The 22,650-nt window shown below is 41.8% G+C and overlaps 1 protein-coding gene across 1 annotated transcript in view; it reads left to right on the forward strand.

Moving 5' to 3' along the window:
• Positions 1–22,650, forward strand: part of Wars2 (tryptophanyl tRNA synthetase 2, mitochondrial) — a 69,892-nt gene that overhangs the window by 42,034 nt on the left and 5,208 nt on the right. Inside the window, exons 2-4 of the mRNA XM_021196586.2 lie at positions 3,508–3,765; positions 17,997–18,077; positions 18,683–18,768. Of these exons, the coding sequence (XP_021052245.1) occupies positions 3,508–3,765; positions 17,997–18,077; positions 18,683–18,768 (425 nt within the window). The remainder of the gene's footprint in view (positions 1–3,507; positions 3,766–17,996; positions 18,078–18,682; positions 18,769–22,650) is intronic.

Consider the following 22,650-nt stretch of genomic DNA (forward strand, 5'->3'; position numbering starts at 1 on the left):
AATGGAGGAGGAGGAGGACGAGGACAAGGAGGACGAGGAGGGTGAGGAAGAGAAACCATTTCTCAGAACTCACTTGACATAGCCTGTACACTTGGGATTAACAGCAAACCTCTCTTGAGTGATCTCAAGTATTTTGTTTTGCCATAATTAACAGTTTGGGATTTTTCAATTGCTTCAGGGTGCAGTCACTAACAATAAAAGTATGCCCAGGACCTTATGCAAGAAGAGTTTCAGCTCTGTTGTGAGTTGGTGAACCTGTGCCACTTTTGATTGGATCCCCCATGCTCTTTTATGGACTTCATCATTGTCCAGTCCCAGTGTTTGTGCTAAAGTGAGCCAGTTAATTTGCCTGGGGGTGGCCTCTGTTAAGGAAATATGCCTGAAATTAAAAATGAGGGAGGTATAAATGTTCCTCGTACTCCGTCTACTGCAGTGGAACCCGTCCATCTAGTGTGTGCATGCCTGTGGGCTAGTCTTGACGGTGTTTTCTTTGTGGCTTGCCTGCTGTCCACTGGGAAGCCCATGTTCCTTTCATTTTCATTCTTCTCTGACTACAGTGCTTTTGAACACAGAGCCCCCCCATCCTCCCACCACCCGAACTCCACATTCCAACTCCGTGATCTCATGGTGCCAGGCATATCTCCCCTGCCACGCCGTCAGACCGCCTGCTGGCTCTTGCTGAGGAACGGCTACAACATAAACTTGGCTCAGAAGAGCGGGACACTCTCTGTATATTTTTAAGACCAGGGATCCAGATCCCATTTAGAGGCTGTGTTTGTTTAATAGCCCCTTGAAAACGGAACAAAACATTTCTTGCTGCTCTTACTTGGTAACATCATTCCCTGTGCACTGATGTACAGACCCTCAGAAACTAGGGATGGATGAGATGTATTAGCTCATGGCTAATCCGTTCCCACTGCTCATGAGGTCTCTTTCCCACAGTCCATCCTCTTGTGCTTTTCTCTTCGAGTCTTCTCAAGAATTTATTTTCTCCAGTTCTCCTGGGGCACAGTTTCTGAGTTTGACCATAGAGGAATTTATGCGGAACTATTGGTATTCCTTTTTTCAGCTCAATATTCCTGATCTCCCTTTATATTACCATAAACAGCTGCTCTTCTTCCTGGTCAAATATTTCTGGATGGTATTTTCCTCCCATTTACTAAGTTCAGAGTTTATTTTCCTGCCTTACTTTCCCTCTTCATCAATCAGCCCTGATGCCCATTAATCATCTTTCAGAGCTCTGAAATCCCATTGCTTATTCCCATACTGGGGCTACTTCAGGTCCCTGGGTACTGGAGGGAGCTTCTCTAAAACCTCTTCGTTTGCCTCCCCCCATCCACCCACCCACCCCCATCTTTCTGTCCCTGTTCTTCCCTTTCTCTCTCTTCACCTGCCTCAATTCTCAACTGGAAAATTTTTCAGTACTGCTTGTAAATTATGATTTGAAGAGTTCATTGAAAGGGTATGTGTGTGAGAAAGGGGGATGAGATTGTGAGTTGTTTGATTATATTTGTTCATAGTTACTTGAATGACATTTTTCATATCCTCAGAGCTACAAATCTTTTGGACCCCCTGCTGACTGCTTGGATCAGATTCAATGTTGGACCGTGGAAATATGATGTAACATTCTATTTTGGCACTGTCATCTTATTAGCTGAGAAAAGCACAAACTATATTTGTAGAATTTGGAGTTCTTGGAGAAAGAGAAGAGAAAAACTTAAGTAGCCTTGACACTCGCTTATTTAAAGTAGATTAGCTCTCAGGACCTATTGTTAGGTAAAAGAGATACAGATGTAGTATATTGTTTAGTTTCCCATATTGGAGAATCTAGTGTCATAAAGATGTCCATTCTGCCCCAGCCAATCTCATTTCAGGATCTAACCATTTTCCTCACACTCTCATATAACAGAGATGGCATTCCAGAGCAAGGGGAAGAAACAGGCTTTTTCCACACATAGTGCTGGAATAAGCAGACATTCCTAAAAAGAAAATCTAATGCCTACCTCATACATTATGTAAAACAAACAAAAACACTCCAAATGGATGCAAACTTAGATATGAAAGATGAATAAAACATTATAGTGCACATGTACAATTGATATGAATATATATACATATGTGTATGTGCATGTATCTTCAGGACCTTATGGTACTGAAAGATTGGGAAAAATGACAGAATTATTGTACCAAAAGCAATAAAATCTTAATCAATGATGCTGAGGAGAACATGGAAGCTGACTGCAGAAGTTACTTTTCTGTTGCTATTCAAGTCTGTAGTCAAGTGCTTTATATTTACTTAACTACTAAAGAACTTCCCTTTGTCAAAAGATAGCAGACAGAAGTAATCACAGGCTCTGAGAATGTACTTCCTCTTTGTGTAATCAGCATTAGTATCGAGAACAAAATAAATTCTTAAATAATGAAGACAACTCATCTAAACAAAGCACAAAAGAGCTTGACCAGGATTTTCACAATGTCAGTAAACTAGACAATAATAAAAGGATCTCAACATCTTCGATAGTCAAGGAGATGAAGTTAAACTGTAGTAAGACTCTTCCTGTGTTTTTTCTGTTAGCTGAAAATACTAGAATAAGCAGTACCAAGTACTGATGAGAATCTGGAGTCATGGGAACTGGTGGGAGAGAGCAGATATTGTTATATACTTGGGACTAGTTCACCAGGCTTTGGTGTATTTGAAGATGCATGTATATGCCTCATGACTTTGCAATTTCACCCCTACATATAGAGTAACTTGGCAGGTGGCTTGTAGAGATATGTATGTAACAATAGTTTTTATTCTTCTGTACCCATCTTGCAAATTTTCAAACTGACAGGAAAATGACAGCAGTATTTTACCAAATCAGTAAAGTCTTAATCAGTGATGTGAAGAGAGCATGGTAGCTGGCTGCAGTAGCTACTGTTGTGTTGCTGGGATATAGCAGCAGAACCAGGGAAACTTAAAGCAGACAGAGTTTATTTTGGTTTGCTGTTCAGAGGCCTAAGTGTCCATCATGGCAGGAGGGTACAGCAGCTGCAGCAGGAGAGGAGCTGTAGACCTCAGCCACAAGCACAAAGCAGGGGGAACAAATTGTAAGACGATGAGGCTGCATGATCTCAAAGCCCACCCCCAGTGATGTACTCCCTCTAGCATGGCTTCACCTCATAAACCTCACCTAAATAGTGCTACCAACTGGGAAACAAGTATTCAAATAGTAAACTAGCAGATGTGGGACTTGATCATTGAAACCACCACAAGATTGCTCTCTTTTGGCCAAGCAGACCTTTTCCTAAGCGTCTTTGTGCTCCTACACTTTGGGGTTAAGAAAACTAGTTTTGATGCCCCTTTGTGTCTAACAGCACCCAGCATAGTGATTGACAGAGTGCAGCACAAGCTGATGACCATCAGACTACACTGTGCAGAATCAAGGCTGCATGGTGAGAGGCACATGGAGTTCATGGATGCAGCCTCCAGAGCAACTGGGTTTGCTTCTCTTTTCTTTGTTACAGAAGGAGAGTGGGGAGCGAGTGTTTTCTGGCGTTCAGCCTACAGGAATTCTCCACCTGGGAAATTACCTTGGAGCCATCGAGAGCTGGGTGAAGTTACAGGAGGAATATGACACAGTGATATACAGCATCGTGGACCTCCACTCCATCACTGTCCCTCAAGACCCCACCGTCCTCCAGCAGAGCATCCTGGACATGACTGCTGTGCTTCTTGCCTGTGGCATAAATCCAGAGAAAAGTATCCTTTTCCAGCAGTCTAAGGTCAGCATCTCAGACCAGAGCCTAGAGGACTTGGGTTTTTATATCGTTTAAAGCTCCTGTTCACAATCGTTTTTAAATTGTTCAAGGATGACTTCATCTAATGTGATGTTTCCAGTTTGATATTTACATCATTAAGTATCCTTGTATTTAATATTGATTTTCGGCTTTCCCCCCACTGTACTTTATAGTCTCTCATCCACCCCACAGTTATGTCACATTTGTTCTTTGGACCATGGGATTGTTTTATGTGCTGGATTGCATTCAGTCCGATGACCTCCCACTGTTGACTAAGCTCCCTGTGATCAGGAGTGAATTTTGTGACCAATGATTTTTTTTTTTTTTTTTTTTTTTTTTTTTTGTAATTCCAATGGCAGTTCATTGAGTACTGAATTTGGAAGGACTATTGGATAATGTCCATTGTTCATTCTTTGTATAATTGCTTTTGAAAGGGTTTGATGAAACAAGCCAGGAAATAAGACAAAGTCCCAGAGTTTTGTGTATAAGCCAAGAAAGTCTTCAGAAAGCCAAAATAAATAAAGCCAGAGTATTTGACTCATACCTTTCCTATGGGTGAGTCAGTTTACCCTTAGACAGGAAGAGATCCTGGCCCAGAGACAACAATTTAGACACACTAGCAAAGCAGATAAGAACTCCTACCGGACCACACCCTTGTTACATATCTGCTTTAACCTGCAGCAAAGCCTCAGTCATTGGATCCCCTCTCCTGATCATACACTTCTTTCTACTGAATACATGTTTTAATATATGTATTTTTATTAAACCCAGAACGTATTGTAATGAATCACAGAGTGACCAGCTGAAAAGTACAGGAGTAGAATACTTGCCTAGTATCCTCAGAGTCCTGAGTTGAATCCCCAGTAAGGCCAAGCACACACACATTAAATGAAGGATTTAAAACATAAAGTCTTCAATGTAAGCTTGTCACTCATATGCATATATGAAATAATGTCATCATTAAAAGGATCGTATAGTCATCTTACCTGGATCTTCTCTACAGCTGATAGGGAGACTTACTTATGACTCTTGAAGTTTAATGTTGGACAAATCTAAAGTATGTAATAAATTGGGCAAATCTGGGCTTCTCAATAATTTCTGTGCATCCAGTAACTTTTGCTTTTCAAAAAGCAGTGGTAGATCTCTGCACAAATACTTGCACACATTTATTTTGTGCCATCTTTGTCCCATAATTTTACTTTTTAAAACATGGTTTACTTTTATTTTTTTATTTATGGGTCTTTTGTTTTTCTGTGCACCATGTGCATGCAGTGCCTGTGGAGGCCAGAAGCGGGCACTGGATAGAACTGGAGTTACAGATGTGCTGCATGGGTGCTGAGAACGGAACCTGGTCCTCTGCCAGAGCAGATAGTGCTCTTTACCACTGCATCATCCCCCTGCCCCAATCTTCCTGTCTTCAGGCTGCTGGTCCCCAGTCCTCTGGAGCTGTCAGTCATCCTACCTCAGAAGCACTTCAGCTTCTTTCGAAAGGACAGTGGTGCTTGTGGCTCATGGCTGTAGCTCACTCTGGCCCTTGCCCCCGTCTCTGACGCTGCAGAGCTGCTCATCCTCAGGATACGTTTCCAGTCACTTCGATGCATTTCTCAAAGCACATCGGCTTCACTCCATCTAAGCTGGTTTTCATACGGCTTCTTCTTTGATCCTTATTTGATGTTATTCCTAAAACTTGCATTCTCAGCCACAAGTTTCCTTTGCCGTATTTCTTGGAGGTGACTATGTCTACCCTCCCCAGAGTCAACTGCTGGCCTGGTTACTTTTTGAAGTAATCTTTAAATTAAAGGCTATTTTGAAGCTACATCCAACAACTGTACTTTCATTCATTTCAGCTCATTCCTTCAAAGATAATTACCATATGATAATATTTAACATCACATTAGCATATCACAAATATTTCTTTCTCTGTAACAGGCTTTTGACAGTGGCCTCTATAGGCACATAAAATATGCAATAGCTGAGAGAACTTCTTTAGCCTATAACATTTAGGAACAAGTAACCCACAGTGTAATAGACTGTATGTGCATTGTCCCATAAGTAGAAATAAGAATATTCACCGTCTCTTTGGCAGTCCCCAGGTGGCTGGTAATCTAGGTGAGGGAGCACTAGTGATGAGAGCATCTGCCTGGCGCAGCTTCCAACACTGCCGTGCTGCTTTGCTGTCCTTGACTTTGGCTCTGTTTTGATAGTTAGTCCAGTAAACTTTGAGCACACTCTTTTATGTGTATTCCACAGTGTTCCCCTCAAAACCCATGTGAAAAGCCTCTCAGGGGTCCTGGTAGTCACAAGGCATACTTAGCTCTGGCAATGCTCTTCTGCTCTACCTTAGACAATTGACTTGTTCAACTCTTTAGATGACATAGGTCTCCCGGGCTCCTCCTTTTTTAATATTAAAAAAGAAAATGTTGGGGGCTGGAGAAATGCATCAGTGGTTAAGAGCACTGGCTGTTGTTCCAGAGGTCCTGAGTTCAATTCCAGCAACCACATGGTGACTCATAACCATCTGTAATGAGGATCTGATGCCCTCTTCTGACATGCAGATGTACATGCAGATAGAGCACTCATACAGAAAACAATAAATAAGTCTTTAAAAACAGGAAAAAAAGGAAAATGTTACATTGTTTATATGAACAGGGAAGATCAGGGCAGTGTGCTAAACTCTCACACGATTAACATTTTTATTCAGCTTCTCAGCATTGTTTAGAGTGAGTAACTGAAAGTAGCTATTGTGTGCAATCACATGTCTCTCTTTAAACACTTCAGGGCACCTCCGTATAAATTAAGAAAATGTTGTATAGAAAGAAATACCATGCTATCGTTACACCTAGTGAAGCTGATGATAAATATAATGAACATCTAATACCAAAATTATTTTGGGGTGATCTACCCAGGTCCACATGTTGGGTTTTTTGTTTGTTGGGGTTTGTTTTGGAGTGTGCATATATGCATTTGGGATGTGTGTCTGTGTGTGTGCGCGTGCGCGTGTGTGCGTGTGCGTGTGTGTCCTTCCTCCTTGGGTCCTGGTGAGGGAACGCAGGTTGTCAGGCTTGTGTAGGAAGTGTCTATCTACTGAGGCATCTCACCAGCCCGCAGCAGGTCTCTTGAAGCAGGTCTTTATGTCTAAGTGTGAGTGTGCAGCCTGTTCCCTTTGCCTGACAGTTCCCCAGCTCCCCACTACTGTCCCCTGATCACCACCTGCTTCTGACTTCAGTTTCTTTCTCTTCTGTATGTGGTCCCCATGGCATTTGCCTTTCTATACCTGCGTTATTTTACTTAGCATATACTTTCCCATTTTATCCACATTGTTGCAGATGGCAGGGCTCCTTCTATTTAGAGACAGAATAATATTCTATAGTAGCTGTTATAGTAGCAGTTTTTAGTCTGTTGATGGACATGCAAGCCAGTTCCATATCCTGACCTGTGGGTCTGCAGCTTATAAAAGGTGCTGTGTTGGGAGGGAGGGCAGATACCTGCCATCACTCATGACATACTGACTTCACAGTCTCGGGGGTGCACCCACTGTGGTGCCATGCCAACATACTGACTTCACAGCCTCGGGATGCACCCACTGTGGGGACATGCCAGCATACTGACTTCACAGTCTCGGGGGTGCACCCACTGTGGTGCCATGCCAACATACTGACTTCACAGCCTCGGGGGTTCACCCACTGTGGGGCCATGCCAACATACTGACTTCACAGCCTCGGGGGTGCACCCACTGTGGGGACATGCCGGTATTCTATGCGATCTCCTTTAGGTTCCACCATGCTGTTTTTAGGAGGGCTGTACTTTTCCACCCACCCACCCCCCATCCCATGATTTCCTTTTTCTAGAGTTTTGCCAACATATGTAATCTTCTGACTTTTTAGTAGTAGCAGTTAAAAAGATCTGAGGTGATGAACCTGTGAAGTCTAAAATGAGTAACAAAGTGACAGGAAAGTGCCATCTTGTTAGATCTGTGGGAGGAGTGTGGAGTCATGTTTATAGGGTGATGTGGTGGGACCTTCCCCTGCCCTGCCTGCTGTCCCTCCATGTGCTGTCTCCTCAGGAGCTGGAGGCAGAGGGCCAGTGGGAAATTCACATTAGACTTTGGCCCTCTTCTCACAGAGTCCATCACTGTGTGGTATCTGCAGGCATCTTTCTGTTAGGTATAAAGAGAGCCTCTTGCCTGCCCTGAGGCCAAGCTCTACCCCAATTTAGCTAGAAAAGCTTTCATCAGTGAGCCTTGGAGGACACAGGTTAGCCTTTCTGTCACACTACTAGAGTGATGTGCACTTATACCAGAGTGACATCGACTCAACTTCAATTTTATTTGTGTCCCGTGCTCTGATTGACCTTTACCTATAGCTGTCAGAAGCTCATATTGAAATTGTTTTAATTTTAAGAAATTTTAATAAGTCAGCTCCTAAATAGGAGCCAGGTAATGTGCAGATCATGTACCTACATTATTAAGTGTCTTGCTATTGTTGCTCCCTTTATCTTGGCAGTCTTGTAGTTTGTAAGCATTTGATTGGTAAATCTATAACAGAACATAAATTTATTAAATAATTATCAGGATTTGGGAACTGGGGCCAATTAAGATAATTTGTACCTGATACCCTCACACAATTACTCACAAATAGAATTAATAGCTTTTGAAATTGTGAATTAGATAAGAATATTTTTTTCTACCTACAGTGTGTTCTCAGGTATAGCCATTGGGTGATGATTTTCCCATGTGCCCTGGTTGTGCATTAGAAAAGGCCCTAGTAATCATTTTAAATAGGGAAAGAATTCAGCTATGCTATAATGCTGATTTTACCAATAATTTTCATCTGCAGTCCTTTGCATTCTTTCTCAGCAGCCTGACTGGAACAGTTTAGGCATATTGAAGATTTTCCCCATTATTTTCTTTTTCTTCCTCTCCCACTGGCCTGCACTCACAGTTCTTCCCCTAAATATGCTTGCCATATGTGGAGAGTTTTCAGACTTTCTCATCTGAAAGTGTACACATGAGTGTGTTTGTGCACATGAATATGTTCACACGTGCATTTTGTGCTAAAGAAGGGTGGGGTGGAGAGAATGCCTGTGTGTACATTTGGCAGAGGTTTCCATATCAAAGCCAAAGTCACTGTCTTTTGTTTTCAGCAGACCTGAGCACAGATCCAGGCTGAGTCCCACAGATGTCTGTGAAGTACAGGTTTCCACATCTCTCTCTGTCACTTTCCGCCCCTCCCTTCCCCTCCCTCTCGCAGTATAATCACTCTGCAAATGGAAGATAGAAACAGAAGATGTAGCCTTCAGGTCTGGCTGCCAGCAGAGGTCAGAACAAAAGGAAGGTTTGGAGTATCAAATATCAAGTTACTGAAGGTCCAGAATAGTCCAGAAAAAGTCAGGGGAGCAGGGTGGAATTCAAACCTTTGGAACATAGCCTCGTTCTCTGGTCTTATATTTTGTTTCCCAGGAAACTAAAATCAATAATAATAATAAATTAAGGAGTACTATTGGGGAATCAGTTTCTGAGTGAAGGCCAAAAGGACTGACTACATGGCTCTTGCTCCAGTGTATGCACATAAAAGTTATACCTGACTCCTCTCTGCCCTGAAAGGTAGAAAGCCAGATCCTAAAATTAGACAGAATCCACATGGGCGCTCTATATCCTGGTACTTTTGCAAGTGCATTTGAGTATATGTTTATGATTGTTGAGCTCTCCAAGTTGTTTGCTACCAACAAGGAGTGTGTGCTCAGCTTGTAACCGAAGAGGAACAAACATCTGTGTAGACTAATGTACTTTTGGAATGTATTTGTAAAATTGGCAATACCTCTCTAGAGTTCCTGGGGGAGATGAGACTCTGCATGGCCTATGCAATAAACTGTAAGTTGGAGAAATGATTGTTATAGCCAGATTCTGCATGTGTTTTCTTCTCTACATAGCTCCCACCTGTACCACAGCTACCACTTCCTGACCTACATCTGGCTCCTGTCCTTCTTGATGAGAAGGAACAGAACCGTAGCTTGATGGGTCATGCCTTCAGGAAGAGGTCTTGCCTCACATTCAGAACAAGAATGGAAAAGCATACACATTGTCTTCTACTGGACTGAATGTCACTGTTGTCTCTTCTCATTTGTGCCATAAGACACAATAATGAAATTTTCTTTTCTGAAACTTGTTAGTGTCTACAGTAGGGGCTTAAGGAAAATGAGGTGTCACATTTGGCAAAAGCTAACTTTCTGTCACCAGCCATTGTGTGCCCCTTGTTGCCACAGGCTCCTTGATGTCGCAGAGGTTTTGTCTGAAGTGGATTGGCAGATGGCCATCCAGCTAATGGCTGTCTCTTTTTAGTCTTGTTTAATAAAATATTTTCAGAAACTTCCTACTTACTTTTTTCTTTGCAAGGAATATTTGGATATTCAAGACTATTAGGTAATAAGAGAAATATTTCAACCACTCAGGAAAGTGTGAAGATGAATGGCTGTCTTTTGAAATATTAACTTCCTTCATACAGGTTTTGATTTTCAAAATAAAACATTGCAAATATAGCAGAAACTTTTTAACTCACTCAAATTCCATTCCATGCTCTGCCTCCCTAGAGGCAACCCCTATATCTGTTTGGTATTTCTCATTCCCACATATGTGTTTATATTTTTATTACATGTGATATGGTCATATATAATCTGTATTATCTCTTTGCACATTTTCAAACTATGTAAATTATATCCTGCTGCAAATCTTTCTGCATTTTTTATTTCATTTCTGAGATTTGCTCATTTGTTTTATTGCTATACAGTATTCTGGCTCCTTCACAATTTTTTTTAACCCATTTTCTTGGCAAGAATATTTAGATTTGTTTTCCAAACTTATTTTTTGTTTTTATTACAAACAACAGGACAGTCGCCCTGCTTGAAAAAATGCTCTTTGTGTACTTGAGAAAGGTTTTTTTGTTTGTTTTTGTTTTGTTGTCTTAACAAATTTTGTTTGTGTGTGCATGTAGGAGGTTGTGGGCCATGCATACACAATGACCTGTGTGTGGAGATCAGAGGATTAGCGGAAACTGGTTCTCTCCTTCCACCACGTGGGTCCTAGGGATCCAACTCAGTAGTCAAGCTTGAGCCCCTTACAGCACTGGAAGAGTATTTTCTAAGTGCATATACCAAGAGTTGTGAGGGTGCATGCTCCATAAGTCCTGCTCACGCTACCAAACTGGGTCTGCCTTACAGTCCCACCTCAGACACTAAGCCCTCCGCAATGTCCGCAGCAATAGCAGTTACTAGACAGTTTCCTTTCTCCATGATACACTATGCTATCTTCTCATAATTTGCATTTTCGGTTTAAATTAAATATTCTTTTTCTTCACCTTTCTGTTCTTATCTGTTTTTGTTTGTTTTTGTTTATTTTCTTTTGTTTTTTTCCCTTGTATATTTTCATTTGTTTCACTTCTTGGTCCATGTTTTTAAAATTGTGGGTTTTTTTTTTATTTGAAGAAATCTTTTACATGTTTTGAATACTAACCCTTTGTTATATGCTGTCTTTCTCAATGTGCGTGTGTGTGTGTGTGTGTGTGTGTGTGTGTGTGTAAGTGGGTTAACTGAAATGGGAAGACCTACTCTAAGTATGAGTCCCATCACTGAGCACACTGTGGGCCTGAACCTGATTAGAGAAGGAAAGGGAGCTGAACACAGAGTTACTGAGTGCTGAGTGCTGTCTGCGTCCTGACTGCCTCCAGTGTGAGTTCTGCGTCCTGACTGTGTTCATTATGCCACACTGCCTCCTGCTATGGCTGTCACACTTTCCTACCATGAGAGCCAGAGTAAACCCTTCCTTCAATTGCTCTCCTTGGGTGTTTTGTCACAGCAATAAGGCAAGTAGCTATAGATACAGAAAAGCCTTTATTGTCCTGTTGTGCATTTTCAGCAATTCTTCTCTGGCTTAACGTTAGAGAACTATTTATTAGCTACAAAGTGATTTTTAAATTTTGTTTTTCACATGTAAGAAGACTGAGTTATATAAGACTTAGGAATTTATGCATATTTTATTGGCAGTATTAAAAACACGAGTTGTTAATTTCATCATAGATCATGGAGGCTTTAACTATTGGGGAGTGAAAGGTGCATGTTTTCTAAAGTTCAGATTTGCCCTGGAAAGCAGATGCGCTGTCAGGAGCTGTATCCTTCGGTTTTCCTTGCCATGGACTGTCCACTTATTGACCTCAGCCGCTAGAAGGTGAGGGCGCCTGGTGCACATCATGGCCAAGCAAGGGCGGGTCTTGAAGGCTTTTTTTTAAAAGAATGTGTCTTTCCAAGACAGGGTCTCTCTGTAGCCCTGGCTGTCCCAGACCTCTCTGTAGACCAGACTGTCCTCTAACTCCTAGAGATCCCCCTGCCTCTGCCTCCTAAGTAGTGGGATTAAAGCCAGCACCACCACTATTAGGCTTTGAAGGCTATTTTATCAGATATAAACAAAGCCACCTTTTCTTTCTGGCTGTTGTTTGTGTGGAAATTCATTTTTAGCTGATGTGCTGCCTGGGTCTCCCATTGATACCATATAGTTGATATTGTTTTCTACCTAATCCACCACTATTCCCTTTGACCGGGGATTTAATCCATCTGTTCAGTTTACAGACAGGGAGGAGCCTCCTGGTGTCTCATTGTTTGTTCTGGGTGTTTTGTAGCCCTTGGCTTTTCTTCCTCACTTGGCCCCTTTTGTGAGTCAGTGGGTGTTTCCTGGTATCAATCTTTGATTCCTTTCTCTTTATCCCTTACCCAAGAGGAATCTTTAAGCATTCCATGTTTCCCCTAGCTCTTTTTTCCCCCTCTAAGATGAGAATAGGGAGTTCCAGAAAAGAGGCTACTCCTTCAGGCTAGACTCTGAAATGAAAAGATACAGAGTCAAGAATAATCTATAGGTATCAGAATGTATTATAAATAAGAAAGAGGTGGTGCCTCTTAAAATCAAGAGCAATGTGTTCCTCAGTTTATCCTAAAATAGATTGATGAATAAAGTACTTCAGAATAAGAAAAGCACACAGGGGTGCTTATGTACACAGTAAGTCACAGGGTGTAAGTAGGGGTGACTTTTGAAGCTGGTAGATAGAATCAGCATCTGTAGCTTGGGAAATACTAGACAAGAAAAGAGTTAGTGAACCCCTGATATGCACAGCCCAGTGCCCATTGGCCACTGTGAGTCCTGACAGGAGGCAACCCAACTGAAGAGAGGGAGGGGGTACCACTGGTAGTATGTTCTTTTAATTAAAATCAGATCTCCAAACAAGGTTCTTGTTAAAGGGATTTGTCATGGGGATGATAAGAGTCTAATAAAAATAACTCGGCATGAAATTGCACGTTTCCGAAAGGAAGCAATAAATGGGAATTTGCGAGTCTGAATAGACTACAAGTGTCCTTACTAAAACTTCCAGGACCAGAACCGTGGGAAGGTAGCATTTGCACGGGAAGTAGGGAGGTCCTAAGGAACTCTGGGAGTGTGTCAGTGATTTGACCCGAGAATTACTGAACCGGTAATTGACTGGGTCTGATTGATATCTAGCAAGTATATATTTTGGAATCAGCTTCCCCATGTTCTTTTTCTTAATTTCTTTTTTATTTTAAAAATGTAGAAAAATACAGATAATGGCCTAAGGGACACTCATGTCCTCACCACAAAGATGTTGTTAGTATCTTCATATTTGCTTTCTAGACCTTTTAGTTAAAAAAAAAAATTATAGATGATAGAGCTGGTCAGACAGTTCAGTTGGTAAGATGTCTATGCTATAATCATAAGGACCCAGATTCAGGTCCTCGTCACCCACATAAAAGCCAGCTACATCTCTATAACCATGGCACTAAGTGGGCAGAATGACTCTTGCAAGGACCCACTGTCCAGCCAGTCTAGCCAGATCGGTGAGTTCCATATTCACTGACAGACTCAATCACACACACACACGCACACACACACACACACACACACACACACACATACAGCTATTTAAAATGTACTTGATACCCTCTCCTTAAAGTTTATGAAATTTTTAAAGGAATTTGACACTGGTTTATGGGTATTTGAGTGATATGGAGGAAAGATATAATCTTACTTCCACCTAATTATAAGGCTAGGAGCAAACCTTCATTTTTATGGGATAAGTGCCCATCTAAGCATTTTCAGGGCTCTGCTTTTTGTAATGCTAAATTACCTGAGTTTGTTAATAGGTAAATCCTACTTGAAAGTTTGGGGGAAAATGTATTTGGATTGAGATGCTATGAATACTCAATAATATGTTAATTTTATCAATACTGGTATGTGAGTTTTGTATACACACATGTGCACACCATAACTTTTTTTACTTTATGAGTATGTGTGCTTAGCTTGTATATATATCTGTGCACCACTTGCATGCCTTGTGCCAGAAGCTGTAGAGTTTCCTGGAACTGGAGTTACAGATGGATTTCAGTCACCATGTGGGTCCTGGGAATTGAACCCAGGTCCTGCGGAAGAGCAGCCAGTGCTTCATCTCTCTAGCCCCATAAACTTTTACAGCCCTAGATAAAGTTGAACTTCTTTTAACCCTTCCCTGTGTGTTCCTTTCATCTCTCCTCCTCAGACCCCTTTCCTTTCACCATACACAGCCACAGTCTTAAATTTCATAGGATCAGTGTAGCTTATAACTGATACTATTTTTCCATAAACATATTTTGTACTTCATTGGGGATATATAATGTCACTTGGTTTTGTAACTTTAAAACATCTTGCAATCATAATATATTGTGGTACCTTTCACAGTTTTCTTCTTTCACAGGACAGTATGTTTTGGTTTGGGTCTGGAGTGATTTGTGACAGGGTCTTAATCTGTAGCACTCTTTGGCCTGGAACTCACAGAGATCCACCTGCCTCTGCTTCCCAAGAACTGGGAGTAAAGGCATGTGCCACCACACCGGGCAGAACGGCATATTCCTGTGATCCGTATTTATGGATTCAGAATACCATTACACCTCTGTACTCATTACATTCCTCATTGTTGTGACCAAATGCTTGAAAAGGAGCAACCTAAGTAAGAAAGGGTTTATTATGGCTCACAGTTTGAGGGCACAGTGCATCGTGGCACAGTGCATCGTGGCACAGTGCATCGTGGCACAGTGCATCGTGGCAGGGATAGCAGGATGGCAGGATGGCTTTCTTCTGTGACAGCATGGACACAACACTGCATGCTCACATCTCAGTGGATCAGAAGCAAAGAGGGAAGGCCAGTACTCCCCTGTTCCTGTGTTTAGTGTCAGGACCCTCAGACCTAGGCTGGTGCTGCCCACATCCAGAGTTGAGTCCTCCCTCCTCAGTTAATCATCAATGGAAAACTGCTCGTAAGCATGCCTGTTACTATACCTCATTAATGCCTAATCAAATCAAGTGGACAGTTGAAATTAACTCTGACAGTTGGCCACACGTGTCATTGTATTGCCACACTTATTTTGTCATTTCTCTATGTGACTTTAATCCTCCCCATAAATTTTGCAAGATCATAATGAATACTTATTGTACCCTAAATGCTCATGCTGTGCCACTAAATAATTCAAATTAAAAATCATTCATTTTTGTTGGAGTAGCAAAATAAATAGTAACAATAGTATATAAACAAACAATAAATTCTATTAGAAGGTGTCTTGGTTACTTTTCTATTGCTGTGACAAAATACCACATCCAAGGCAACTTATAAAAGAAAAATGTTTAATTAACCTTACAGGTTGAGAGTTTAGAGTCCATGGTGGTAGAGCAAAGTATGGTGGGAGTAATAGGGGAGAGTTCACAGCTCGATCCGCAAGCAGGAGACTGACAGCACACTGGGACTGTGGTGAGTCTTCTGAAACTTCAAAGCCAGCTCCACTAACACACTTCCTCCGGCAGGGCCACACATCCTGGTCCATATGAAGCTATTCAGACCATCAATTAGGCAATAAATGGCATTAAAAAAGAATCAAGTAAATCGGCAATGAGACTAAGGGAACAGATGGCTGTTTCTGATGGTGAGATCTGGTAAGCCATATGAGATAAAGTCTGAACAGATTCAAGGTAAAGTAAGAGAGAAGACTTCCATTAGAGACAAGGGCCAGTGTAAAGCTACTGAGGTAGGAGTTTCCCTGTGACCTTGGGGAACATAAAAAGGCCAGCTTCCTAGAGTCCAAGTGAAAAGAGGGAGGGAAGTTTGACCCAGGGTGACAGTATGGAATAAGGAGGCCGTATCATTTTAGAAGGTTAATAGGCCAGTTGTTGTCCTGTACCTCTGTGTGTCTAAGCTAAAACGGATCATATAGTTGTTTTGTTTGTGGCTTCACAATATAGGAAAATAATACATTTAGATATTATCACTTTTTCTTTTGCTTCAAATAGAAATCTGTGCTTTTCTGTGTGATCATCTTGACTATGACATAATATTATTTCTACTATTTCTCTATAATTATTGAAGATGAATGGCAAAAAGTTAATTGGCTTTGACCTTTTACCTACTTTCTTTACTAGAATTGATTTGAATTAATTTAATGCTAACTGGAACATAAAAAAATCTCTGTTGAATATTGAATAATTCTCATCCCACGTACAAACAAAAAACTACTCCAAGCAAAACACTTCCATCCATGGGGACACAGTTGTAAGGTTTTTATGTCACCAAGACTGAGTGTTGGACCCAGCATTGAGGGGAAAGATGTCTTGCCTCTTTCCACACATCCATAGTTTCTCTCTTGTTGCATTTCCATGCCTAAAGCTGGTGGGTGTCAGCTGCATTCGAATGGGCACATTTTCCCTGGTGCCTGGGAGCAACTCTAATCCCCTGTGCTACTCTCTGGGTTACTGCATCGGATAGCTGTTTGTTTACAGCAGCAGCTAGCAGTGTTCCTGGACAGTGCTGTCATTGCCACTGCCTCCACTAATACCCAAAGGCCTCTTAGAAGAAAGATGACAGACTCTATCCAGCAACTTGCAGAACTTTAAAAGCAATTCCTTGTCAAGCATGTGAAAAACAACTCTTCTTTCTATAAAAGTTGAGAAGAAAAAAAGAGAAACTATCTTACTCCAGATGTTGGAGTGCTTGTGAATCCTTGCTAGTGAATCAGGCCTGGGCTGGTTCATCCCCAGGCCTTTATGTTCCCTTTGCAAAACCCAAAGAGAACACATTTGGGGCCACTTTGCAGAGTTGGCAGGAGTCTCTGCTTTTTAAGGGAATCATATGGACACAGAATGCCACAATCAATAGACTCAGAATCCCCAGGGCCCAGAAATGGGATGCTTAGGGCTCACAATCTAGGTCATCAGTTAGAATGTGGCCTGGGCCCAAGAATCATCCCAACCCTTGCCAGGTTTTGCTTACTTGATTCAACTTGATTCAAACAAAACTAGGTTGAAGAGAGTTTGTATTTTTTTTTTTTTTGTTATTGTTGTTGATTAATGGTAGGGGCAGAAAAACAAGAGGGAAACAATGAAGGTGGAAATGGAGTCAGTAGAAGAGAAGTTAGGACCCCTGACTCTCCTTTGGAGGACACGTGTACAGGTGATCCACTTTCTCACCGCTGAAGATTTGGAAAGGACAGGCCTTGAGCTGGGTGCCTTTCTTGACCACTTGAGTGAAAAGCATTGTGGTTACAGTCATGGATTTAAGGGTCAGAGAGGACTTCAAATGTATGTGGGGGAGGGGAGAGGATGGAAGTGAGGACAGGAGGGGAAACTTGATAGATTTATTGATAAGCCTGGTATTTTGAGGGGAAGGATGAACTGGGCAGTGGTGGTGCACACCTTTAATTCCAGCACTTGGGAGGCAGAGGCAGGCAGATCTCTGAGTTCTAGGGCAGCCTGGTCTACAGAGCTAGTTCCAGGACAGCCAGGACTGCGCAGAGACACCCTGTCTTGAGAAACAAAAAACAAACAAAATCAAGGGGGTGGATGCTCTAGGACATGGTTGAATTCACACTGAAGACACTGAAATAGCTCTGGCCACCTCCCCACTAGGGATGCCAAAGACTTAAACAGTAAGCTGCTATTTATATTAGTTGGTTTTTTGTTTTGTTTTTTAATAACTTCTTAGTTATCCTTATCTATACGTCAGGTATCATGGCCCAGCCCTTCCCCTGTTTCCTTTTAATAACCTTGACTTAGGTTATTTTCAACTGTTTCAGCCTATCCCTGTTGTCTAGTTAGTACTGCTTAGATGCAAAAAGACACTGGTCACCTTTCTTTCTCTCCTTTTTAGGTGTCTGAACACACTCAGTTAAGTTGGATCCTCACCTGCATGGTGAGACTGCCTCGACTGCAGCATTTACACCAGTGGAAGGTAAATGCCAGAACCTGAGTGTTAATGGGAAGGAAGGCTTGATTTGTTCTGTGCCAGGTGCTAGGCGTCCTTTAATCAATGAGCTGTCTTGCCCACTCTGGCAGCAGCTTTTCAAAAATGAAGTTATGTTTCTTTTTCCAAATTCTTCTCTAAATTAATCTTTTATGAACTTTGCAACTTTGTGATAAGTGTTTTTGAGAAACCTAATTTTCTAAAAATTTCTGAACTTAACTAATGCAGAATCTAAAATACTGCTTTGTCCTTAATGAAATGAATGAGAAATTGAGATGGTATAAGATCTGTGCTGGGGCAGGGAACCATGTGTGGAACGGTAGAGCTTGGGTGGGCTTTGCGCAAAGGAGGCCCCATCTCCCAAAATAAAATAAAATGCCATGGGAATGGTAAAACAGAGCCCTCTCACTTCTGAAGCCAGGAGCATGAGCATGATAAGCAGCCAGATGATGTTAGAGCTGCTGAAAGGGACCGAAATAAATGTTATTACAGGTGGCTCTGCCGCACACTTTGCTTGCTTTAAAAGTTTCTTAATTAAGCAATATAATCAGGTTGAAGTCAGATGGCTTTTTCTTCTCTCCTCGTTTCTACAGGCAAAAGCTGCGAAGCAGAAGCATGATGGGACAGTAGGCCTGCTCACATACCCTGTACTCCAGGCAGCAGACATCCTGTGCTACAAGTAAGGAGGGGAACAGCCCTGAGCGCCTGCACTTCTAAAATCTCAAAGCATGTTTTACATGCCATCAATTTTTAGAGTCAAGCCTGGGGTGGCAAATGTCTAGTATCATACACAAAACTGTCAGTGGCTCAGATGTGGCAGGTATCCCTGAGTGTTTCCTGCTGGCTTCTTCTCTGTCACAGTCTAACTCCAACGTCAGCAGGATTCCCTCATAAGAGTCCTAGGTGTTTCCAGGGTAGGCATTCTTTATCATTCTGTAGCATTGCTCCTTGACTTTACAGGTCTCATCAGTGGTCAGAATCATGCTTCTCCCCAGCTTCAGAAAGGAGGGAGAGTGCTAGTGGTAAAGCTCCCTCTTCCATTCTGACTTATAGAGACTCTTTGTTCGGGTACAGAATAAAATGCTTTCCTATACAACCAGGCAATCATCTGCTTCAAGATGAGTCTTCTTCCTTAGCCTAGGAATTATCTGCCAGATCTAAAGCCATGATTAGGTTACAGATGTGGGCATCTGCATGTCCTTTCTCTAAAAGAAGCAGCCCAGCATTCCCATCTGTCTAGTCTCAGGCTAGACCAACTGTGCAGTTGAGAGTTTTCTATTTGTTTTTGTTTTGTTTCATGTATCTCTGTAACTGGAAAAAGTCATGACCAGAATGTCTAGGACTATTTATATTATAAACACAGGTAGTAGGTAAGTTGATAGATTAAAGGACAGGTAAAACATCTGTGGTTTCTAGCCACCTGAAAATCTGTTTGGCCTCTTCATAGAATACTGATGCAAGTCTGATATAGAGTTTGTATTTGCTTCTGTCAAAATCAGCATTAGAGTGAGTGCTGTGATAAGCCAGAGAACTTGCTAGGAAATGAACAGAGAAGCAGCTTCAGATAGGCTTATAAAAGACGTGTAATTGTTTCCATAGGCATTTTTTAAGGAACCCAGGCATGGAGAGCTGAGATTATCTTATCTGGAGAGCATGATAAATAACAGAAATTTGAGCCAAGCCTGGAGGTGCAAGTCTGTGATCTTGGCTGTTTATCAGTCTGGGCAGGAAGGTCACAAGTTCAAGACTTGCCTTAGCTACAGAATAAGTTCAAGGCTAGCCTGAATAACTTAGTGAAACACTGTCCCAAAATAAAAGCAAAAAGAAGGTAGGTGATGTAGCTCAGGAGTAGAGAGCTTATCTAGTGTACATGAAACCTTAGACTCAGTTCCAATACCAACAAAATAATAACAACAATAATAGCAAAGACATGAAGAAAGACAAAACTCAAAAATAGCAGAAGTTCTTAATTTTTACTTGTATGTTCCTTATTTGTTGGAATGCCTGATTTTAAATGGCTGCTCATCAGAGGAACAGAAGGCCTGCTGCTGGATAATGTCTTCTGGACTCAACAGGGACGCTATACCTGTGATATCTCAACAATATAGTCACCCAAACAAGACCTACACAATGTCATTACCAGATGACATACCAGCATGAATGGGAGAAGTCTTACATGGCTTCAACCCAAGATGAAGAGTTATAAGCAATTAATGGCTGCTCAGGGAAGGAAAATCACTCTGCTTAAGGACAAGCCCCTGAGAGTCATTCAGCCCCAATTAGTCAGTCCTAAACACATCTGTAGGAGCAACACTAAATGGACTCAGTAGGGAGGGTGTGTGTGTCTGCGTATCTGTCTGCTTTGTCTGTGTCTGAGTCTGCATTGTCTAACAATTATAAAAGAAGAGGTCATGAATTTAAGAGAGTTGGGGTAAACATGGGAAGAGCTGCAGGTGGGGAAAGGGAAGAATAAATGGTTGGCCGTATATTAAGTAAATATTTATTTTTCTTTATTTTTGTGTCTCTTCCTATATATGTATACATATATAGAGATACACAGTGTATTTTTATTCAACACTTTTTTAAAAGTACTTGTAATGCAGCAGTTCCAGGCAGTGCCACTGTGAAGGGGCCCTTGAAGGGGAGAAAAGGGAGTACTGACAAGTGTTGAGTGCTATTCTCCAAGTATCCTAATAGCTGATAGATACATCAAATTCTCAGGATGCTCTGTAGGGCAGGTAGTGATATTCCCATTTCCAGATGAAGAAATTAGCTTTCAGGGTGGGGTAGTGTAGTGTCTGAGCACTTCCCTAGTATATGTGAGGTACCACCAGAAATGTATATTAATAATTAACATATAATTAATTAACTTAGTTAACATATAGTTAATTAACTTAGTTATTTAATTAATACTTAAACTAATAATAATAATTGTAAATTTTAAAAAGAAAGAGAAATTGACTCTTGGGGGAGATTTGCTAAGTTCTGTATAAACAGAGGGGTCACCTAACAAGTGCTTTCCAAGAATCTGAGCATCGAAGAGGAGAAAAGGCTAAGACTAGAGAATCAGAAGTTGAAATTGGCCTGGTGAGGTTGCTCAGCAGGGCAGGGCCTTCGCCTCCAAGACTGACAACCTGAGTACAGCCTTCAAACCCATGTGGAAGGAGAGCATTGATGTTTTCTGACCATAAGCATACTGTGGCATGTGTGCACATGCATACACAAACACACACACAAACACATATACACACACAATAAATAAGTAAATATGTGTAAACAAAGAAATTCTGAGATGATGCAGGAGAATGCAGAGCCTTTAAAAACTTTTAAAAACTCTTCTGCTATGACAAATAAAACAGAGAAAAGGTTTATTTCGGCATAGGTTTCAGGGTTTCAGCACAGGATTGGTTGACCCCATTGCTTCAGGCCTAGAGTGAGGCAGGATGTCATAGCAGAAACACATGGTGGGAAAAGCTGCTTTATTTCATGGTGAGAAAAAGAGATGTAGGGAGGAGGCAGGCCAGGGTCTCCAGATTCCCTTCCAGGGCCACACCCCAGTGACCTAGTTTGTTTCTAACAGGCCCAGCTCCTGAGTGGTTCCACAGCTCCCAGCAACACCATAGACTGGGACCAAGCCTTTAGCACATGGTCTCTGGGGAAATTTTAAAGTGCAAAGTGAAAAGGAAGAAAAGGAGTAGTGTAGACAGTAGACTGAGTGGCCTGGAACTTCTGTTTGGTGGTTTCAGCTTCCAGGAGAGTCTTCCTATTGTCTGAGGGTGGAGGCGCTGCCACAGGAGGTATGCTGTTTTAGAGCAGGTTTGAAAACCCTGTGAGCCCAGTGAGCCCAGAGTCCTAGAATCTTACAGGATCCTGAAAGCTGCCGCCCCAGCTTCATTCTACCAAGTGGCCTGCGCAGCCATGCCTTTTCTTTCTTTCTGAAATATCTATGAGGCATAGTGCTGTAAGCGGGAAGCTATCGTGTATTTTAAGGATGGAGTGAGGTTGGTGTCATCCACACCATCTAAATGAACACTGATTAAATGCAGAGGAATCGTAAAGGAGAGCAGTAGCTGGTACCTACTGTTTGGAGGCAGTGTCATGACATAGAGCATGACGTGGGGGTACGGGGTGATCACACGCACATTCATTATGGTGTTGCCCTGCAATGAAGTGGGCAGCCCTAGGAGAGGACTAGTCAGAAGTCACAGTTTCACTCCATATATGATGAGTATCCGTATCTAATAAGTAATTACTGAAAGGGAGAGTCATGTCCAGTAAGCAGTCACTAAGGGGAACCAGTCCTTTGTGACAGGAAAGAGCTCCAAGCCCCTTTCCCAGCCTGCCGTTCTGAAAACTCATAGGCACAGCCAGGCAAGTCAGGGAAAGCAATATCCACACAGACAATGATCATTCATCTGGACACTAATGCTGCCAAAGGGGTGGGATGGAGCCCAAGGAAACTTCAGGCAGTAAGGATCGAAGCTAGAGAAAAACCGCTCAGTCACCAAAGAAGAAGATCAGAGGCATTATTATGTGACAGAAGTTATAACAATCAAAACTA

This window comes from Mus pahari, chromosome 4, assembly GCF_900095145.1.
Source record: "Mus pahari chromosome 4, PAHARI_EIJ_v1.1, whole genome shotgun sequence".
Taxonomy (NCBI): domain Eukaryota; kingdom Metazoa; phylum Chordata; class Mammalia; order Rodentia; family Muridae; genus Mus; species Mus pahari.